The sequence below is a fragment of the Acomys russatus genome, chromosome 32, assembly GCF_903995435.1.
Source record: "Acomys russatus chromosome 32, mAcoRus1.1, whole genome shotgun sequence".
NCBI classification, from domain to species: Eukaryota; Metazoa; Chordata; class Mammalia; order Rodentia; family Muridae; genus Acomys; species Acomys russatus.
Window position 1 is genome coordinate 44,661,234 of NC_067168.1, and position 22,855 is coordinate 44,684,088.

The 22,855-nt window shown below is 49.0% G+C and overlaps 1 protein-coding gene across 1 annotated transcript; it reads right to left on the bottom strand.

The window, feature by feature from the left end:
- Window positions 1–7,312: 7,312 nt before the first annotated feature.
- On the bottom strand, window positions 7,313–20,878 carry LOC127184062 (solute carrier family 22 member 13). The gene is made up of 10 exons (XM_051140282.1): window positions 20,501–20,878; window positions 10,286–10,389; window positions 9,883–10,037; window positions 9,521–9,689; window positions 9,227–9,347; window positions 9,047–9,141; window positions 8,649–8,863; window positions 8,349–8,457; window positions 7,693–7,908; window positions 7,313–7,490 (listed from the first exon to the last, which is right to left on the bottom strand). The coding sequence occupies exons 1-10, from the start codon at window positions 20,876–20,878 to the stop codon at window positions 7,406–7,408; spliced, it is 1,647 nt and encodes a 548-aa protein (XP_050996239.1). The 3' UTR covers window positions 7,313–7,405.
- Between the last annotated feature and the right edge of the window lie 1,977 nt (window positions 20,879–22,855).

The window sequence follows — 22,855 nt, forward strand, 5'->3', positions numbered from 1 at the left end:
GAGAGCATATCTTTTCCTCTTACCTGCTTAGAGGACTGCAAAACATAATCATGTACCAGACCATAAGTGAAGCTTCAGAAAATTTCAAGATATAGACATATAGATTCTTTTTCCTTTTTAAGATGACTGTGTTTAGGGCCTAGAAAGATGGCTCAACAGGTAAGACTATATAGTGCTCTTGTAGAAGACCCAATCTTACGACTCACATCAGGCACTCATAACTGCCAATAATTCCAAATCCAAGGGGTCTCATGCCCTATTCCACCTCCATAGGACCCACTTATATTGTCCATCCATCCATATATAATACTATATTTATTACACAAAATGACAGGTCTCCTTATGACATTTTCACACATTATAATATATATGTGAATATACCTATATATGTATATACGTGTGTGTGTGTATACACACACACACACACACACACACATATATATTATACTTTGCTCAGTCATCATTACCCTCTATCCTTTCTCCCTTGTCTTCTTCTTGTGCCCCCTCCCAGGGGCCCTTCCTCTTCCCCAAATAGTCCCTTATTTTCATTTTACACACACACACACACACACACACACACACACACACACACACACACACAGTCCACATTCAAGAGAAAGCATGCAGTATATACTTTCTAATACTGTGGAAATAAATTAAGAACAATTTAATAGCAGAATTTAAATGCTGACTGTGTATTCATACTGTTTCATTATAAAAAGCAAAAGAAAAATGAAAGAATAAATTCAAAGAAGATAATAAAAATTAAAGCCAAAGTAAGGAAAGGAAGCTGGGCCTGACACTATAGGCCTGTAAGTCCATCTACTTGAGAGGCTGAGGCAGGAGCATCACAAGTTCAAAGCCTGCCTAGGGTACAAGATGATTTCAAGGTCAGCCTGGTTAATTTGGCAGTACTTAAATACCCACAGGGACCGGCAGTCAGCAAGACCCCTGAGCACCCCTCCCTCTGCCGAACTGCAGCACTCCACCTGCATGCAGGAAATCAGCAGCTGCCTCACCGGAGAGCCCACACTTCCTGTGAGGACAGCCAGCTCTTTCCACAGAGTTCTCACAGCTAAACAGGCCCAAGTATGTTCCTGTCCACCTTTGCGCTGAGCATGCAGCTCCGTAATTACCACCTTCTACACACACACACCCAGTCCCTCCTACCTGGGGACAGGACCACAAGCCAAAGGCAGGGCTCACCCGACTGTGGTCCAGACCCAACCATATCCTTGGAAGCAGAACCCTGGGGTTCCATTGGTAGCTGGGGAGATGGTGTCACAATGGGATAGAGAGGATGGGAATGGTAAGGGCCATAAGCCACTCCAGGCACACAAGTGGCCAAAGTCTTAGGGACAGAACTGGTTAAGGCACATATGCAAACCGCCACATGAGGCAACCTTGTACCTTTATACAAAGTGTCTTCAGCTGGGTGTGGTGGTGCTCACCTTTAATCCCAGCACCTGGGAGGCAGAGGCAGGCAGATCGCTGTGAGTTCAAGGCCAGCCTGGTCTACAAAGTGAGTCCAGGACAGCGAAGGCTACACAGAAAAACCCTGTCTCGGAAAACAAAACAAAACTCTCTTCTATCCTGAGAACACATCACTCTGGATGAATCCGCATTCTTTATCAGCTGCCCTTCCAGCCTTCCTGATCCCATACCTGGGATCTGCACTGCACCCTCTTCTGCCTCAGGGATGCTTCCTTGATAGAACAGCCTTGGTCTGACCCACCTTCCTAGGAGCCAGAGCCCTCCCCTGCTAGTGGAAACAGGACCCCAGTGTTTTTGCTTGGAGTAGAGATGGGGGGAATCAACAGGGAACCAGGAGCCAGGCTGACCTGGTTGTGGGGAAGCAGGGGGCTTGAAGGACCCTGACTCTACCCAAAAGACATGCTCAGAGATATCCAGGAAGAAGCCTAATTTCTCCATCAGCAAACAATACTGCTCAGAACATTGGCAAAACTGACTGAGGAAAAATCGGAGGCAGGACTTAGAAGACAACACAGCCGGCCAAGGGCACATGAAAAGCTAGGAGTGATAGCTTGTTTTTGTAATCCCAGCACTGGGGAGCAGAGACAGGTGGACTCCTGAAGCCAGCTGGCCAACCCGCCTCATCTAATTATTATATCTTAGGTCTCAGTGACAGGCCCTATCTCATAAGACAAGATGGAGGGGGTGGAGAGATGGCTCAGTCGGGAACGTGCTTGTCACAGAAGCACGAGGACCTGAGTTCAAATCTAAAAAGCCAGGCACAGCTGCCTGCACCTGCATTCCTGGTGCTGCGTGGGTGGGAGGGAGGCTGCGATGAGGCCAGGTGGGTCCTGATTCCTGGCGCTGCGTGGGTGGGAGGGAGGCTGCGATGAGGCCAGGTGGGTCCTGATTCCTGGTCTGCGTGGGTGGGAGGGAGGCTGCGATGAGGCCAGGTGGGTCCTGATTCCTGGCGCTGCGTGGGTGGGAGGGAGGCTGCGATGAGGCCAGGTGGGTCCTGATTCCTGGTGCTGCGTGGGTGGGAGGGAGGCTGCGATGAGGCCAGGTGGTCCTGGAGTTCCAGTCTGACTCTCTGAAGTGTAAGCACTTCCGACTCAGTGATAGACCACATCTCAAGAAATAAAGTGGAAACAGATTGAGAAAGACATGGGGTGATGACCTCTGGCTCCCACATGTACAGAGAGAGAGAGAGAGTGAGAGAGTGAGAGAGAGATACAAAAGGAGACAGACAGAGAGAGAGATGAAGTGAGAAGGTGCACAGCTCCCAATGACACCCAGGGTTGACCTCTGCCTTTCATGTGCATGCGTGTGCACCTACACATGCGCGCATGTGTGCACACACACACAGAGCGAGAGCAAGAGTGAGCTCATGCACGGGGAGAGAGAGAGAGGAGAGAGAGAGAGAGAGAGAGAGAGAGAGAGAGAGAGAGAGAGAGAGAGAGAGAGAATGTGAATATGCAATGTTAGCTAAAAGCTACCATCTTCTGTTCATGGTAGCTTCAAGTCTCCACTTATGGGGAAGGCACAGCAGTCCTCTTGATGTCTGGTGTCTGGGATACAGACCCTTTCTTCTCCATCAGGCCTCTCGGGTGTTCACAGCTCACCTGTGCAGCTGGTCCAAGGACCCTCAGGCTCCTTTGGGTTCCCAAATCTTAAGAGCAGAAGTGCTAGGGCTGACGGCCTGAGCAAGTGGCACAGTGGGGAGCTCAGCAGTTGGTAAGGACAGTGACGTGGTGAAGAGAATGCTCTGGTCCTGTGTGCCCTGAAGTCTCTAGCCTCATCTCTAGGCACCAGAGATGTCTAGACAGCACATGACAGAGGGATGCTTAACAGAAAGAGAGTAAAGAGGCAACTATACATGTTAATCACACACATGCACACGCACACACACACATACACGATGGGGTGGGAGGTGGTTTAGTGAGTAAAGCATTTGCCATGCGATCATGGGGGCCTGCGTTTGCTATGTAAAGCAAGGACTGGTAGCATACATTTGAAACCCGTCAGTGCTACTGTGAGGTGGGAGCCAGAGCTGGGAATCCCCAGAAGCTTACTCTGGAATACACAGCAAAGAGTCTCTGTCTCAGGCAAGATGGAAGTCAAGGGACAAGATCCAAAGCTGTCTGCTGACCCCACATGCCTCACATCTGCACACATATAATTACACATATGCACCTATATAATTACACACATGCACACATATAATTACACACATGCACACATAGTTACACACATGCACACATATAGTTACACACATGCACACATACAGTTACACATGTGCACACAAAACCATAGAATGCCTAGAGTGTCATCTCTGTCTCCCTTGCAGTATGAAGAAACTAGCAAATAATTAGGGTTTTTCAACTCCAGGGCTGATGGTCACCTTGGCCCTAGTTTATGAGGAACAAAAGCCAGGAGATGGCAACTAGAGAGCAGTGAAGCCATGAGCCTTTCTTGCTCCCTCCCAATACAACGACTGTCAAGTTCTGTCCAAGACTCCTCTGGATTCAAGTGACCTGGGCTGACCACTGGCACAGTGGATGGCCATTGGCTCTCTAGAGAGCTCTGAGGGCAGCAGATGCTCTCTTGATACCATGGAAACATGGAGGCAAATGTGACTTAGAGCCTTCACTGACCTGTCTGATGCCAAAAATCTTTGATCTATGGAAACGGAGGCCGACAGCAGCAGTTAGGTGTGGGGCAAAGGTCATGCAATCACCTCTAGGTCAACATATTTGCTAGTCAGCAGGCTGGAGAGCTGAGCATGGTGGCCTCTGTTTCCCAAGCAAGGGGAAGGGCTGCTGGTTAGGATGTGAGGGTGGGAGGCACGCAGAGTGGAGAGGACAAATGGCCACCAATGGAGATGGAAAAGAAGCCCATTAGAAGCTGGGCTGCTAAGCAACCAGTGAAGGCTGGTCCCTGGATTCGCAGAAAAATGAAATTGTACAGAGACAGCACACACAAAGAGGTGCCTGAGCTTACTCACTACTGTGGCTTTTCTAGTTGGACACAACCAAACAGAACAAGAATTAAAGCGTGAGGTGCCAGTGACAGGGACAGGGCCGATCTGTCTCAGTAGCAGTTGGAAGGACGGCTTCGTCCTCTGACTTGAATAGAGAGATGAGAGAGACTTGGGAAAGAGTCAACAGATCAGAAGGTCCCAGGGGAACAAAGAGCGTTACCCTAGAATGTTTGCATTTCCTCCAATTCATATATTATACCCTTTACCGCCAGTGTCACGGTATGTGGAGGTGAGGTCATGACCATAGTTAGATCATATCTCAGTATGACCATCAGATGGGATTCTCCAGATGGAATTAGTGACCTTGTAGGAAGATGGAGAGAAAAATTTGTCTCCATGTACATGCACCAAGGAAGACCATGCAAGGACCAAGAGAGGTGGCCTTTCATGTTGAGGACGACATACAGAGATGTAAATAGGTATATGGATAGGCTCCTCATTGGAAGCTAGCCACACTGGCATCCTGAACCCAGACTATCTGCCTGCTGTTGTGGCAGACCAAGCCAGATGCAAAGAATGGACAACTGACCTAGAGTGTTAGCACACCGTTAGCATGTGGCTATGAAGTGGTCCCAAGAGTCTCATGGGTTGAATATTTGATACTGAACCTGATGGCCCTGTTTTAGAAGGTTCTAGAAGCTGCAGGAGGTGGGGCTTAGAGAAAGCAGATCACTGGAGGCATGCCTTTGTAAGTTGTACGTGATCCCCAGTCTATTCCTCACTTTCTTTCATAATCATCAGGAGGTGGAGAATCTGCCCTGCCACACACCCCCACCATCAATATGTGAGCTGAGCAGCCATGGATGCAACATTTTGAAACCTTGAGCAGAAATCCTTCCTCCTTGCAAGTTGTTTGTCAGGCTGGAGAGATGACTCAACTGTCAGGAGGTCTTGCTGCTCTTCTGCAGTGCCCCAGTTCCCATCCAGTACCTACTTTGGGCAGCTTACATATTCCGGTAACTCTAGCTCAGGAGATCTGGTGCCCTCTTCAGGCCTATGCAGGTACGGCATCCACATGGCAGATAATACACACACACAAATGAAGTTGTACTCTCATGTTGGTCACAGTTACACAGCATTAACTAGAATAGATGCCGTAGTAAGTGAGCTGTCTGGATGAGACTCGCTCATCTGTTCACTTATATGCCAGATGTTTTTTGAGATTTGGATGACAGTAACTGGAATAGGAGTGACCACGAGGCACATAGAAAAGTCATGGAAGAATGGGGCATGTGATCTGGGGGTGTAGAAGTAGAACAGGGGAAAGAGAGAACACACACACACACACACACAGAGAGAGAGAGAGAGAGAGAGAGAGAGAGAGAGAGCACTTTCCACAGATATGAAGTCCACAAAGGACCACTGAGGAAGACAGCGACCCTTTACCCAGCTCCCCTGCTCTGAGAGCGTTCTTTCACAACCATGTGCCGAGGCAGGGGACAGAGTCCTTGAAAGAAGGGCTGAGAACATGGGCTGTCGACTGGCTTTGGTCAACAGTTCCAAGAACACAGGTTTACCTGTGAGAAGAATCGGATGAGAAAAGGGACATGGGGACCATGTCACAGAAAAGATACAGTAATCTGGGGAGCGTGGGAGCATCTTAGAGCTTCGACATAGAAAAGCTAAGAGTTCAAGGTGTGCAGTATAGGGGTCTTAATCTCAGAAGTCGACTGAGGACAGCAGACTGCCAGACCTCTTCCGCTGTGCATGCCTAGGCAACTTCTGAGGCTTAGTATAAAGTAAAGTACAAAACCACTCATTTTGTGCAAGTATGTAGGTAGGCGAGAGTAATGTGAATTAAACTCATGGCCTCCCTATGCTGGGAAAACCCACTCACTATGGAATGGGAAGTCTGAGGTCCAGATTTGCAAGACCCCTGTCCCCCCCCATTGCTTGAGATCCCAATGCTGAACCAGCCTAACAAAGACAGCCACTGAGTAGCAGGTCCCCGTGTGCCGGCTATTCGCTATTCAACAGCGCCCTCTAGAGGACAGGTGTGGATTGGCACGTGCTAGCCTCTGTTGCCCATAAGATTCCTCCCTTCTAATGAGAAGACAGAGAAGAAGAGATCGGACCTGGGCTCCCAGAACTCTTAGCTTTTGAACTGCTGGTGAGCAACCACTAGCGATAACCTGATTAACAGGCCATAGGACATTTGTAAATACACACACTAGCTTGTCCCCAGACACTCTAACATACTAGCAGACAACACAGAGAACCTCTAAACAACCCGTGAATGCTCCATGGTAGCAGAGCCACTTCTACCAGCCGTCAAGTGCAGACTGCTGATGAACCAGGGCATGCTGGGAATAACAAGCAACAGCTGCTAAGCGAAAGGAGCTCAGCTTCCTTCCTCCGCCTACTTGGGCAGCAGAGCACAGTGGGGTTGAGGAAGAGCTGATCAGTCTCCTCCCCTTACCAGCCTCACACAGGTGAGGCACAGACTGGCCGCTGGCCTGAAAGAAGAAATCTTCAAAGTAAATATGGAATAAAAATTGTCTCTGCTAGCCTGCTCCCACAGTTGCCCTACCTGGCGACCTGCCCTGGGTTTGAGCTGAAGTTGTTTGGGACGGTGTTGATTTTGTTTTGTAGTTGTGAGGGTAGAGTATTCCATGTTGAGGAGAACAGGGAGGCCATAACCTCAGAAGCTGTCAGGGAAGACCAAGAAAGACTCAAGCCCTAACTCAGTCATGGTATTAGGGTGCAGTTTGTGTGCGAGATGTAGAGGGCAGAGGGCAGGGGGACTGTCCCTGATGCATCCACTCAGCTCTGCAGTGTGGAGCTGGGGCCAGGGCCAAGGCTGGCCTGATCTCATGTGCTATGCATCCCAATCAAACAAGAAAATGATGTGGGCAGTTCTGTTTCTGATTGGCTGGTGCTTAGCGACTGTAGTCAGAAGTATGAGCTGCTCACAACAGCCACCCTCACGTTGGAAGTCCGTTCTGTTTTGTTTTTCTGGGGTGCTGTTTTGTGGGACCTGCAGGGAACAGAAGACAATCAGTGGCTGCTCAACAGCCCCGCCCCATGACAGTCCTCCTATCATTCCCTGCTTAGTGTAAGGGAAATGCGCTCTTAAACCAGTCAGATCTGTGGACCCAAGTGGCCACCATGATGCCCAGTAAGCAACGATGGAGTAACAGTGACAGGGAGAGCTGGCCCGAGGGACAGTCAATGCTCACCATGCAGGGGAGCCCAGCTCCAGGTCCTGGAGGGTGTCCTTCAGGGTCTGGCCCCGTGTCTCAGGCAGCAGAGCACACAGTAGGCCTGCTCCGATGGGGAGGCTGCCGAAGATGATCATGGGCAGTGCCCTGTGGTACTGCTCCAGCAACATCAGGAGTGGTGTGAGGATGCCACTGATCCTGGAGAAAATGCTCACCAGCCCCATGCCTGTTTGCCTGGGGAGAGCAGCACAGGTGAGGCTCTGGCCACTGATGAAGCTGCACTCACTCCAGAGATGTGAGGACCCAGGTCTCAGACACCTTTGGCCTGCCTAGGGGGCCTGCTTCCTGGACCAACAAGCCTTCTCTTTTACTCTCTCGTCACCTCTAAAACCCGAACACCTTGACCACTTCTCAGTGCTCTTCTCTTGGGCCATACTTTGCTCTTACTTACATCCATCCCACATGCTGGCCATGACAGGCCAGGGCATGCCTATGTCCACATCTGTCCTCCAACAGCCTGTGGCAGCTTTGTGAGTGGCACTAAACTTCCAGTGGCCTGAGCCCCATAGGCAGCTCAATGGCTGCCTGGGGACTGGTGGCAGAGGAGAAGAGGGGCAGAGGGATTGGGTGATGGAGATCCCGGGCCAAAAATCAAAAGCACGTCAGGCTCTCACCTGATGATGGTGGGGAAGAGCTCAGCAGTGTACACGTAAGAAATGGTGAAGGCAGCAGACGAGGCAAACTTCCCCACCACGGCCAGCACGGTGACCACCGTGGGAAGATCTGGAAGGAAACGCAGGTCAGCCCCACAGAGGGAGGACACACATCACCCCAGCCTGCACACCTCCCTGTCCATTCCAACGCCCCACTCACCCTCAGAACCATGTGCTGGGCAAGCCCTCACTCCTGAAGGTGAGTGGGAGCAATGGGTCAAGCCCTAGCAGGGAGAAAGAGGGCTGGAAACAGCCTGGTACCTCCTGGGATGAAGATAATGATGATGCACATGACACCAGCCAGCATCAGAGCACCTAACAGGCTCCACTTCCGACCCAGCTTCTCCATTATGAGGATGCTAGAAAGGCGGGCAGGCACTTCCACTACTCCAAATATTAGCTGTGTCAGGTAGATGTCCAGGCCAAAGTCCCCCACTTGGAAACTGAGGCCATAATACACCATACTGTCCACAAACCTACAAAGTACCCAAGTATCCTCGTCACTACTGGGTGTACATCAAGTCACACACCAGGAGACACAGGCTCACCTGGAGAGAGACCATCAAAGTCACAGAGCCTCTGTCCACCCCTCCAATGACACAGAGAACACGAGTGGCCCTCTGGCTCTGTCCTCATGGAGGGACAAGGCCCTGACTTACCAGACAGCAATGAGAATCAGGGTCATCTTCCTGAGATGAGGGTGTTTGAAAAGATCCAAAGCATTCCCCGAGGGGCCTGCCTTCTCAGAGACCAGCTAGAAGAAGGGCAGAGTGAGGGGCAGGACACACGCATGAAGGTTGGCCTGAGGCAGGGGTGGGACTGAGCCCACCCACGGGTACCTTGTTCAGGAGTTCTGGAGGAATTGGCCGCCTGTTCACCAAGGCTGCCTTCTGCACCAGTTGTTTGGCTTCCTCTGTCCTTCCTTGGGAGAGGAGCCACCTCGGGGATTCTGGCAGAACCCTGTCAACCAACCAACGCGGCTGTGATGCTGGGGCCTTGAGCTCTGTGTAGCCACCCAGATTTCCAGTGCGCATTGAGCTTCCTGCCCAAGCTCCACAGGCTCTCCTCTGTGCCCTGCTCCTGCCACAGCACCCCCAGCTAGGGTGGCCTGTCACTGGCAGGGGTCTCCTCACCAGAAGTAGAAGACGAGCAGGAATACTGGTGTGGTGCCTATTATCTGAAGGAGTCTCCAGTTGCGGACACCATAGGCCAGTCCTGCTAGCACCATCAGCCCAAGGGCAAAGTTGCTCTGGGCCAGGACCATGGCTTGTGTTCTCCTGGATGGCCCCACCCACTCGGAAACTGAAAACAAAGGCTGAGGTTATCTCTTCCCTCTCTGTTGACATCCAGATGGTATCATGTCAGTGTTGTGCCTCACTCCCAGCACAGGAAGCTCTGCTCTGACCCTCGTAGGTACAGTTGGCTTTCACCACCCCCATCAGCAAGTTCCAGGCTCTGCCCCTGAGGATGAAGGCTCCCAGGCCCAGATACTCACGCAGGACATTGGTGCTTAGTAAATACCCAGCAACAGCAACAGCCAGTACAAAGCGTAGGGTCAGATAGAGCTCAAAAGTGGACACAAAGGCTGTGGCAAGACCTGTGACGCCTGACAGAAGCAGCTGCACTAGAAGAGAGGGTCTGCGACCAATCCTGAGGTAACAGGGAGACAGATCTGTGAAGAGAAGAGCCTTCCCGGGACTGAATCAAAAGATACCCAGGCAAGCCTGTCCCGGGCTCCCTGTCAGAGCCAAGAAAGCTGTGCAGGTCGGGTCTTCCCTGGGAGTCTCATTGGAAGGTAGGCATGAGGACTCATCTTGACGGCCACTAGGAAGACTCCAGCTGGGTTACCGAGCCAGCACCAGGAGCCTAAAAGGAAGATGGACCAGCAGTGCACATACCAGTCACAGATGGGTCCGAAGACGAGGGCCCCAACCAAGAGCCCAGCCATGAACACTGACTGGGAGGTCCTCTTCAGGGTCTTCCGTTCACACACCAGGTCAAACTGAGGCAGAAACATATTCACGTAAGACAAGGTACAGCATCCAGGGAAACCTTCGCTATCTTGGGCCCCACACTTCACACACTGTGTGCCAAGGCACCTCATAGCAGCACAGTGTGCACGTGATAGTTAAAATCTAAACAGAGGGTGTGGTGGCGCATGACTTTAATCCCAGCACTCGGGAGGCAGGCAGAGGCAGGTGGGTTGCTGTGAGTTCGAGGCTAGCCTGGTCTACAAAGTGAATCTAGGAGCGCCAAGGCTACACAGAGAGGCCCTCTCTTGAAAAACAAAATAACAAAAAAAAAAAAAAAAAAAAAAAAAAAAAAAGAAAGAAAGAAAAAAAGAAAAGAAAAAATTTTGAGGGCTGGAGAGATGGCTCAGAGTTTAAGAGCACTACTTGCTCTTCTAAAGGTCCTGAGTTCAATTCCCAGCAACCACATGGTGGCTCACAACCGTCTATAATGAAATCTGGTGCCCTCTTCTGGCTTGCAGGTATACATGCAGACAAAACATTGTATACATAATAAATAAATAAAATCTTTTTTGAAAAAATCTAAACAGAAATATCACAGCAATCTTTAAATTTGGTCTGATATCATGTCTTGCCTAAGGATTAACAATTCAACACCGGGTACATTCTTTTCCCTCCAGCGACATTAAATGTACACACAGTTGCTTTTATAAAAAGCAAATAACATGTACGACTCTACAGAAAGCAAAAGAGAGGACAGCGGCGTGGGAGGACCGTAAAGCTGTCACTTCACAGACACCCTGTTAGTACGGCTCAGTCTAAGGAGAGTGATTTTTTTCTTTCTGTTTGTTCTTATTGCTCTGTTGCTATGATTAAAAACCGAAAAGGGGCCGGGCGGTGGTGGCGCATGCCTTTACTCCCAGCACTCTGGAGGCAGAGGCAGGTCGATCCCTGTGAGTTCGAGGCCAGCCTGGTCTACAAAGCAAGTCCAGGACAGCCAAGGCTACACAGAGAAGCTCTGTCTCGAAAGAAAAAACAAACAAACAAACAAGCAAGCAAACAAAAGAGGGTTCATTTGGTTTACATTTCCAAGTCATAGTCCATCATGGAGGGACAGTGTTACAACTGGGCACTGTGTACCAGAAAAGAGTGGGAGGAGCTGGGATAAAAGTGTGCACCACCATGCCCTGCTATCATTTCCCCTGTAATTAGATTCACAAGAGTGAACTTTGTAGACAATAATGCTTGCATCACAATGACAAAAAGCGAGACGTGCCGGCTAGGTATTTCTTAAGCCCGTCAAATTGGCAATCAAAATTAACCACGTTTGAGCCTGAAGATGCTGAAATGAGCGGCCCTTGGCCTTTTCATTATTGATATCACAAATTATCTAAAAGCACTCTGGCCGGCTGAAAACACATGGTTTAAATGGTAGTAGTAAGGTGTGTCTATTGAGGGCATGGTGGCTCACATCTTTAATTCCAGCACTTGGGAGGCAGAGGCAGGTGGATCTCTGTGAGTTCGAGGCCAGCCTGGTCTACAAAGCAAGGCCAGGAAAGCCAAGGCTACACAGAGAAACTCTATCTTGAAAAAAAATTGTTTTTAAATTTTTTTGAATGTGTCTATTGCCGTATGCATGAAATTAAAGCAAGCGGAGGCTAGGGCAATGTTTACTGAAATGGGTTAATGAGTATGTGAACTAATGCATACACCTAGCCAGTTGGTCAGCATCAGTTAAATAACTTAGCAAGAAATTAACCAATAACAGGAACTGCTGCACACACACTTCTCAAGGACAATAGTTCATTCTGAAGGACTTGCAGGGTGTGTGGGAGGGTGAGCTGACGGCCTCTGCATGAAGCATGGCCAGACAGAGAGCCTCACTCTTGGGCCTCCCCATTCTCCACAACTGGAGGTTGCTGCGAAAGAAGACAGATGGGCCTGCTGCCGCCAGGCTCCACAGTCAGAGCTGAATAGCTTTGTGGGTCCTTAAGCCTCTTAGCCAGTCACCCAAAAATGGGAATAAAGTCAGCCACTCTGTGACCGGATCTGATCGGGCCATCTATGATACTTGTAGACCAGTGGGTGTTACACAGGGCGCTCCCTGTCCGGGTTAGCCAGGGTTACTGTGTGCTGTGCTTATGGCTACAAAGCTTCCAGGGGGCGGCGGGGGCAGGAGGGGGGAGGGGTACAGAGGTTCACACACACTCTTCCAAGTCTGGCAGCCCTGGTCCACAGCGCCATTTGCCACACCCTTTGGTTAGGAACCCTTGCAGCTTCTGTCCTGGGGAAAGCTTACCCCCTGCACTCTCCAGAAGCAGCGCCTAAGACATGCAGGGAGGCCCAGGCACGCTCAGCCTCAGGGGCAGGTCATGGGGCAGACAGCAACGGGTGGTGGGTTTCAACTCGGCATGCCCGTCATCACTCTCTTTGGCTTTTAACAGGAACAGTTCTGCCCTAGATCCGCTGTGGTGGCCGAGAGAATTCCACTCTCATTTCTTGTTTGTTTGGGTTTTGTTTTTGTTTTTTTGTTGGTTGGTTGGTTTTGGTTTTTCGAGACAGGGTTTCTCTCTGTAGCCTTGGCTGTCCTGGACTCACTTTGTAGACCAGGCTGGCCTCGAACTCACAGCACTCCGCCTGCCTCTGCCTCCCGAGTGCTGGGATTAAAGGTGTGCGCCACCACCACCCGGCTCCTCTACGCTCATTTCTTAAAGCACAGCCCACTACATCTCCCTCCCAATTCCCTAACCCTCTAATGGCTCCCTTGGGTTGCTAGGAGAAAGCCTGGACTCCTTGGCACTGCTCCTAAGACCTCTAAGAGGGGCTCTTACCTATTTCCCAGATCCTTTTATGTCAGCACCCTGCCACTGTGCTGGGCATTTCGTGCCTCCAGACCCTTGAGAAAGACTGTTCATTTCTGTCCTTCCCCTCCCCCCAATTCAGATGCCTTTCATCCCTGGACCGACCACACTGCCGTGGTTCATCAACAGTGCATCCATTGCTAGTTATCGGCCCGTGTGGGCAGGAAGGCCAGCATGTTTGCATGTCACTGAGGCCAGGTACCCAGGTGGTGTTGAGAAGGTGCAGGGAGAAGGAGAAACATCTTCAAGGGCACAGGATCTGTGATAAAACATGCTCTCTTCAAGTTAGTGTGGTTTGTGTTTGCGTTCAACCATGATGCCACAGCTCATAGTCAGGAAAGGGTCTGCTCAGAGAGCCCTTGGGTTGCTGTGCAGAACCCTACCCTGTAAACAGGAGCTCACACAGAGAGTCTGAGGGAAGAGGTCACGAGCGAGGGTTAAGTAAATAGGCTACCGAAGGCCTAGCCTACCTAGACTAGGCTAGGCCTCTGAGTGGTCAATACCATGGCGAAGAAGATGAGGTCAATGTCAAATCTGAAGTCTATAAATTGGACAAGACAGGTGCAGTAAAGCAGACTGACCCAGTTTGCGTTCTGTCGCTGTGACAAACAGGGGAGCACAGGGCTTAGTTCAGCTTACAGGCTATAGTCCACTGTTGAGGGAAGCCGAGTGGGGAACTCAGGGCAGCACTTTGAAGCAGAAAAGGAGCAATGCTGTTTACTCACTAGCTCCCAGATGCTCAGCTACTTCTACAATGCCTAAAAGTGACATTGTCAACAGTGGCCTGGGCCCTCCTACATCAATTAGGAAAAAAATGCCCCCACAGACATATCCACAGGCCAGAATGACCTGGGCAAGTCCTCAATTGAGGACCCCTATTTCCCTATGAATCTCATTTCAAGTTGACAGTAAAACTAGCCAGGACATCACCCCTTGTCAACTTAGTGCATAAACACATCACCTGTTAAACTATAACTTTCCCGTCTTGTTTGTACCTAAGATCTTACATCGATATAGTAATATAAAATACAGTGCAACTTTAAAACTCCCACAGTCTTCAAAAGTTGCAGGGTTTTAAAAGTCCAATGTCTCTTTAAAACTCTAAGGTTTCTCAGCTGTAGACTCTTATAAAATTCACACACACACACACACACACACACACACACACACACACACACAATATTATATACTTTCTTACTCCCCAAACTGAACAACAGGAATAATCCAAGAAAGCAAAGCTTAAATCAAACAGTATAAAGAGCCCAATAGCCAACATCTGAAACTCATTCATGAGCTTCTGGGCCCCAAGTAGCTTGGGAATTCCCACCTCTCTGGCTCTATCATCCAAAATATGCACAGCCAACCGTGTAAGCTCAGGCTGCCTCTGCCTCATATATACTGCTATCCTTGGTGGCCATCCCACGCTCCTGACATTGTCAATATTCTGAGATGTCCTCTGCAGCTGAGGGTGTCCCTTCACCAATGGCTTCTCCTTGGCCTTTCTGCCAGGGCTCCAAATGTACCCCCACAGTGCCAAGTGTTTGTTAGCTTCTTTCCAGGACCCTTCAATCCCTGGGTCTCCACTGGAACGGAGGCTGGCCTGCGCTAATGGCTTCTCCTGGACTCCCCTTAGGAAATCCAATTACTGCCACATGGTTCCAGGCTTGAACTGGTTCTCGTGACCCTCCTCAGTCTTGCATCTCTCATGCCTTCAAAGTCAGGACCACATGGGAGACTCTTACATAGCACCAAGTTCAACTACCAGCTTGAGGTGTAGCCAGCGCGCCCCCCACACACCCACCACAAGACTATAGCTTCTGTGTGCTGACTCTGAGGAAATACTTTCCAAAATATTTCACCTCAACAATGATGGTCTCTATTAATCATGGCTGAATTTCCAGTCCCAGCTGACCAGCGTTTTTGTTCTAGTGTGAAGCAAAGGTTTTATCTCTACACATTCCTAAGCCAATGTATGATCCAACACTAAGGGTTTTCCTTTCCCCCTGAAACCTCACAAGCCACACATCATCCACCATCTATAATTCTTTCCACATTCTTATTTTCCAAGATCCCACAGAAGAGTCCGTTAAGCCCTGAACACTCGATTGTTTTTCTACTCAAAGGTCCCGTATCTTCCACAATCCCCAACACAACATGTTAGGGCCCAGCACAGCACCTGGTACCAAGTTTGCCTTTTCTGTCACCGCGAACAACTTATGGAGGAAATGGTTTATTTGGTTTACAGATGACAGTCTGTCATCAAGGGCATCCAAGACAGGCATCTAAAAGCAAGAGCTGAAACAGAGACTACAGAGAAATACTGCTTTTTGGCGGCTTGCTTCCCGGCTACCTTTCTTACACAGCTGAAGCCAACCTGCCTAGAACCGGTTTTCTTCAAAGAGGATTGGGCCCTCTCACATAAATGAGCAATCAAGAAAATGCCTCTGAGACATATCCACAGTCCGACCTAATCTAGACAGCTCTTCAATAAAGGGTTCACTTTTCCAGGTGACCAGGACACAACACAGACCATCAAACAAGTTGTTTTGAGCAATGGCACCACTGTCTCCTGATGTCCACTATAATAATCAAGTCACCTTGTGAGGACAGGCTGTTTACTTTTTTTTTCTTCTCATTTATTTATTTTGTGTGTGTGTGTGTGTGTGTGTGTGTGTGCCTGTGCACGTGTGCACATGTGCACGCACACTCCATAGCATGTATACGGACACCAGAGGACAAGTTACTGGAATCGGTTCTCTCTATCATGTGTGTTACAGGAATTGAATTCAAGTCATCAGGCCCGGCAGCCTCACCTTTCCTGCTGAGCCGTTTGCTGGCCCTGTGGTGACTGCTTTTGACATCTTTACGGGGCAAGGATTGGTGCAGGGTCATGAAATCTTGCACTTTGGAGGAGTGGGGGCTCGAGACAGGTTTCTCTGTGTATCAGAGTTCTGCCTGCCTCTGTCTCTCAAGTGCTGCGATTAAAGGTGTGTGCCACCGTGCCCAGCAGATCTTGCACTTTTTGACACCCTGGGACAAGAGGGTGATGGATTGTGGTGGCAGCGGAGGACCTACAGACAGGTTGTTTCAATGATTTCTTTGTGCTTATTCAAGATTGTAGTAGAAATGGTTTGTGCCACTGTCCAGTTGTTTTCTTGCTTGTGAGGGCCCAGGCTGCTCTTAGGGGTGACATCTCTGGCTGAGAAACAGGTCAGGGAGACACAGAAGGCCATCACATCAGAGGTCCCACAAAGCTGGCCCTTGCCAGGATAGTGTTGAGCACACAGAGACCACTCTGAGGCCCATGAAAAGGCCCAGCAAGTGCATCTATCATAAACGAGCATCCATGCCCTGGAGCCCCTGGTGAGTGCTGTCATTTAGTGATGCACTCCATTGTGACTGTGCCTTTTCTGTCCATCCATGAGCAGATCCAGTGTTTGACGGACTCATTAAAGTAACAGCTCCTACCCTAACCCTCCTCTTTCCCAAGAGGTTCTCTGTGGCTGCCTTTCACGGAAATCTGCTGACTGATGTTGGAAAGAGAAGTTAACTTTAGCTTCTTTCACTGATAAATGAAGAAAAGGATTGAAACTTTTTTAGACACCAAATGGGGTCTGGCAAGATAGCTCAGGGAGCTTCCTACCAGACTTGAAGACCGTGAGTTCAATCCCCAAGACTCATAATAGAATGATAGGCCTGACTTCTTCAAGCTGTTATCTGACCACGCATATGCTGCCTCCACTCGCGCACGAGCAACACACACACACACACACACACACACACACACACACACACACACACACTCACTCACATGCCCAGCCCAGCACCCACGCCATAGCTCAAAACTACCTGTAACTCTGGGTCCAGAGAGTCTGATGTCCTCTTCTGGCCTCTACAGGTACCAGGCACACAAGCAGACAAAACACCCATACATATACAATAAAAACTTTAAAACAAAAACATACCAACTTGGTTGGGCTCATTATTTCAGCAAATGTTACCTTTCAGTTACTTGTCTTCTGTGTTTAGCATAGAGTTGGGACCTGACAGTGAGGATATGGCCTTTCCAGAACCCAGCTGCAGACTGGGGAGAGAGGAATACTGAGGGATGGTGCTAACTGAGAGGTCTATAGGGCACGACTGTGTGCTTTTGGGCGATGGGTAAGCAGGCCTGTCACCTGAAGGGAGATGAAAGGAACTCTAACAGTGTGGAACCAGCCAAGGGAACCCCGGATGTCTGCTTAGCACACGGAGAAGCCTCAGGCACGGGGCTTTCCAGTGTCGTAGAAATCACGGCAGGAGCTGTGCAGAGCCTCTTCTTATTGTTGCAGTTTCCAACTTATAAAAAGATTCAGCGTCATTCTGTGTCTTATCAGCATTGGCGGGATATTGCCGGGAATCCCCAGGTGCTTGCTGAACTGGGCTCCTTATCAGGAAAGGGTTGGGCTTGTAATCTCCCTGAGGGCTATGTGGCCCTCATTTTAGAAGTTCTGGGATTCCCCAAATCAGGCAAAGAGGGAGCCCCACTGAGAAAGTAAGTCCATCATCTTTTTGGTTTTTTTTTTTTTTTTTCGAGACAGGGTTTCTCTGTGTAGCCTTGGCTGTCCTGGACTCACTTTGTAGACCAGACTGGCCTCGAACTCACAGAGATCCGCCTGCCTCTGTACCCAGTTCTCTTGTCAATTTGTTACTTCATATATTATTGTCAAGAGTATTAAAAGGACAAACAAAAAGAGGTCCAGTCTCTGTGTCCTTGGCCCTGTGTTCTCTGAGGCTCCCAGACACACACCTGTTGCCTTCAGTGAAGCTTTCTTCTGTTCTTCTCTGCAAAGGACTTCATATTCTTTGTCAACATTTTGGGGGACATTCTGGTGCCACAAGCATCAATTACTACCTCTTCAAGAAGGTAAAAGCAGCCAGATGTGGTGGCACACACCTGTAATCTAAGCAATCAGGGAGGAAGAGGCAAGCAGATCTCTGTGAGTTCGAGGCCAGCCTGGACTACAAATTGAGTCCAGGACAGCTAAGGCTACACAGAGAAACCCTGCCCCTGCCAAAGAAAATCAAACAACGACAACAAAAAGAAGGTAGAAGTAAATGTCGGGTGTCATGAGTCCATTCACCCCGTATTCTGTACATGGGACCCACATCTTCCCTGACCACTGGGATGCTGGAAGATGAAGAACAGGGTACCACTCTCCTTTGACTATGCCCACACTATTTAGGCTGGATGAAGCTACATAGCAGTCCAGCATAGACTGTGGGCAAGGTTTAGAGTAGGCTCAGAACAACATGGAAGGTTCACTAGGCCTTAGAGATGCTGCTGTTTGGCCAAGTGGACAGAGAAATTCTGTGGTACTATAAATGTTCCCCCAAACTTTTGAGGGATAGTCAAGGTTAGCACCTAGCACAAGGTGATGCCAGGGAGTCAGGGAGAGGCCTAGAGGAGTGGTTCTCAGACCGTGGGTCTCAACCCCTTTAGGGGTCCAGTGACCCTTTCATAGAGGTTGCATGTCAGATATCCTGCATATCAGATGTTTATATTACAATTGATAACAGTAGCAAAATTATTAAAATGTAAACAATTTTATGGTTGAGGGTTACTACAACATGAGGAAGTACATAAAAGGGTCATAGCGTTAGGAAGGCTGAGAACTACTGGCCTAGAGTCTTCCAGGCCAGGCTGGAGAGTCAGTGGTTAGGAGTACCCTTAAGCCACCTAGCTCCCCCAGGTGAGGGTCAGGGTGACAAAGTGAGGAGACTTCCATGCAGGACATGCCCTCAGACTTAGAAAGGTTATAGTCCCATCTAAAAAAGTGAATGTTTCACTTCGGTTAAAACATTGTCTCCAAAGACTTCTAAAAATGGATGGGTTGGTTTTTTTTCCAAATGTGTGGGAGGAGGGGAGTGAATGTTTAATCGGTGTGATCGAGATCTGCAATCAGACACATGACGAGAACGCAGAGCTCCCCGTGAAGAGCCCGCTCCCTCGGGTCTCTGGCTTCTCCATATGTGCTCCTCTGCTGACAAAGAAAGGTAAGGCAGACAGTGGGGGCCCAGCAGACCAGGCCTGGCTCCATGACCTGCTTCCCACACTGCCTGGCCTACGTCATCTCCAGCCACGCCTCAGTATTCCTATTCTAGAAACAGCAATAGCCTGAAAGCAGGGTGCTTTCCGAGGGCCCCCAGGACCTGGAGGTACCTGGAAGAGAAATTGATTTATCTGCTTGAATGTCTAAGGGAATAGAGCTAATAGAAGCAAATATTTGGTTATCCACACCACAATCACAGGGTCTGAAGTATTCTCCAGAATCCTAGAAGCAGATAGAAAAAAACCTAGAGAGAAACTGAAAAGTAGGAAGCCATGTTAAGTATGTAGGAAGGCAGAGGGATGGATGTGGAAGGAGAAGACATTAAACAGGAAGAGAATGCTAGGCATCTAGCTGAATAGGTGCCTTAGAGGTCTTTGAAATAATAGGTTAACTTACAGCCGGACACTCTGAAAGATAAAGGGAGCGGTGGATACAGGTAAGCGGACAGAAGTGGAGGCAAGTGGGGCTGAGCAGACAACATAAACTCTTCTCATGGGTGGTAAGGATCCAAAGCAAGTACTTTACCCACTGAGCCATCACCCAAGCTCTCCTCAATTTGTATTCGTTCGTTATTTTCAAAGGCATTAAACAACAAATAGACGACGACGACAACAACAGAAAGACGTCATGAATCATTGAACACTTCCCGTTTGATTTCCATGGCCCAGGCCCCCCGACAAACCATCTATTGCCTGCAGCCCAGGCCCCCCGACATACCATCTACTGCCTGCAGCCCAGGCCCCCCTGACATACCATCTATTGCCTGTAGCCCAGGCCCCCCAACATACCATCTATTGCCTGCAGCCAGGCTTCCTTCTTTTTTATTTATTTATTTTTCTTCCTTCTCTGTAAAAGAGTTTCTCTTCTCTGTCAACAGTTTATGGGTATCTTAGTGCCACCATGTCCACAAAAGGACAGACCAAAAAAAAAAAAAGAAAGAAAGAAAAGAAAAAGAAAAAACAGAAACACTGGTAGACAACAAGCAAAGCAGTCAGAGAAAATGAGAGAACGCGAGATAGGCCAACAAACAGAGGACAAAGAAAAATACAGGTTGATCAGAAAGTGGGGGAGACAGACAACAGAAAGCTATACGCAAGTATAAAGACAGAGACAGAGCCACAGAAGGTGATCAAAGACACAGGGGCAGACGAATGACAGACCTATGAAAGACAAACAGCAGGCTGTCCTACCTCATTCTTTAAGGACCGAGGCCTGTTCTCAGGATAGTCCCAGCCTGAGTCGCAGGCCTGTGTCTCGTTGAAGCGGTGACTGAGGATGTCTTCCAGGCTGGCGCTGTCAGGAGGTGGCCGGAACATGAGGCAGGACTCAGGCCTGCCTGCCGTGTCGTTGGGTATGCTTACAGCCAGCTGCTCAGCAGCGCTGAGGTTGAAAGTGTGGTTCTTGACCCAGGACACTGAGCAGTGGTGCGCCTCATCAAGGACCATGAAGACCTGACCAAACACGAAGAACGCAGACAGGAAATTGGGGATGCCCATCAGGATGGCCACCTGTACCTGGAAGCGACCAAAGTCGCCCACTTCAGCCATGACCTGTGCAAACTGAGACATGTCTTCTTTTCACTCCTCAGTCTAGGAACACCAGGTAGGTCTGAAACTTGGCTTTGGGGCACTTTCTGCTCTGGGCTGTGGTGACAGCTGCATTAATGTTTAATCCAGCCTTACTGAGCTCTGCCTATCACTGCTGTCACCTGAGAAAGTGCTATAGTTTGACACTAAAACACAACCTTGAGGAGGTGGGGTCTTTCTGGAGAAACTGGGCAATTGAAGGCTTGCATTTGAAGGTGCTATTGCAGCCTCCATCTTCCTTTTATCCTATTTCCAGAAAACCATGAGGTTGGCAGCCTTGCTCCAGCGTGCCCTTCCGTCATACTGACTGCGTCACTATGAGACCACAAAAACCAGAGCCTAGTGGCCAAGAAGCCTCAGAAACTATGAACCAAAATAAATCTTTTGTCCTTTAAATTACGGCTGTCACGTCTATTGTCACAGCACAGAAAGCTGACTAGCAGCAAAAGCCGGCATTGAGAACCAGGATGCTTGCTGTTTGGAATGAAGGTTCATCTTTGTTTGTTTGTCTGTTTGTTTGTTTTGTTTTTTGAGACAGGGTTTCTCTGTGTAGCCTTGACTGTCCTGGCCTTGCTTTGTAGACCAGGCTGGCCTCCCTCAAACTCACAGATATCCTCCTGCCTCTGTCTCCTGAGTGCTGGGATTAAAGGCATGCGCCATCATGCCTGGCCAGTTTGTCTTTTTGTAAGCAGAGCTTCGTGAATGATTCTGGCAAGAGTACCAAAGACCAGCGCACTGGTAACAATACAGAGTAAGGGCTGTGCTCAGGAGGTCCCTGGTAGAAAAGGGGCATCAGGAACCAGAGCAGGATCCATCATGTCACACTCCAGAAAACAAGCACCACCTTGTCTATATTTAATCTGTTTTGTAGTGACTTTGTGATGTTGAGTTCAAAGATGATGGACTGACGAACCTGGTAGAGGAGATCTCATGGCAGTACACATGTTGGCAACGGAATAGGTGTTGCTGGCCGCTCTCAGGAGGTTTACTGTGAGAATCAGGAATAAACACTGAGGTATAAAGATTTAACAAACTTTGGTGAGTAAAGGGGAAGCATTTAATGTTGGGCCACACTTCAAATGGTGCAGTTACTGAAGAGATTGGTGCCATCAAGAGAATCTAAGTTCTTTTCATTGGAGCAATAAGATGTCCTGGGATCAGCTGAAGAATTGGTCTCTCGCACTCCAGGCTCAAGGGTAGAAATGCATGACCTCATTTGAGAGGCTTTGTTTTGAGAAAAGAGTGAGTGCCAGGATACCCTGCACTTGCATCCTAGCACATGCATGCCAGCACATGCACACATGTTTTGTTGTGCTCAGATACTCAAGACCTGAAAGGTCACTTCAGCCACAGTCATCTCTACAGCCAGTGGCAGACCTTGCAATCATCTATATGGGGCTGGTTTTACAGTTACACAGAACTCAGAAGTGATGGGGGGGGGGATCATGGAGCTCGAGGAAAGCCTGTGAATCAGACTATGCCTTTTGGGGTTGAAGTCTGTTCAGGAAGCGGTTGAATAAACAACGTCTTGATGCCAAGGCTGAAAAGGAGAGCCCAAGAATTTTAAATGGCCAGAACGTGAGAGGTCAAGGGAAGTCATGCACACTGAGCAGGTTCATCCTAGAGCAGTGGCCAGGTGGGATGCAGTCAGCAAGGATGCGCAGGTCCTTTGCTGCTCACAGCATGCCACCATGCGCCCCACACTCTGATCATGTGATCCCGCCAGCCCTGTATAAAGGCTCCTTCTCCCACATGGTCACTAACATTTTTTGTGACTTCTTTTCATGATCATAGCTGTTCTGTGGTGAAACATAATCTCAATGTAGTTTCCTTGTGGCTAGAGATACTAAAATTTTCTATATATATTTATTAATTTTTTTCTTTTGAGAAATGTCTATGAATTTGCCCATTCATTGATCTTTCAGAAAAAATTAGTTGGTTGGTTTGGTTTGGTTTTTC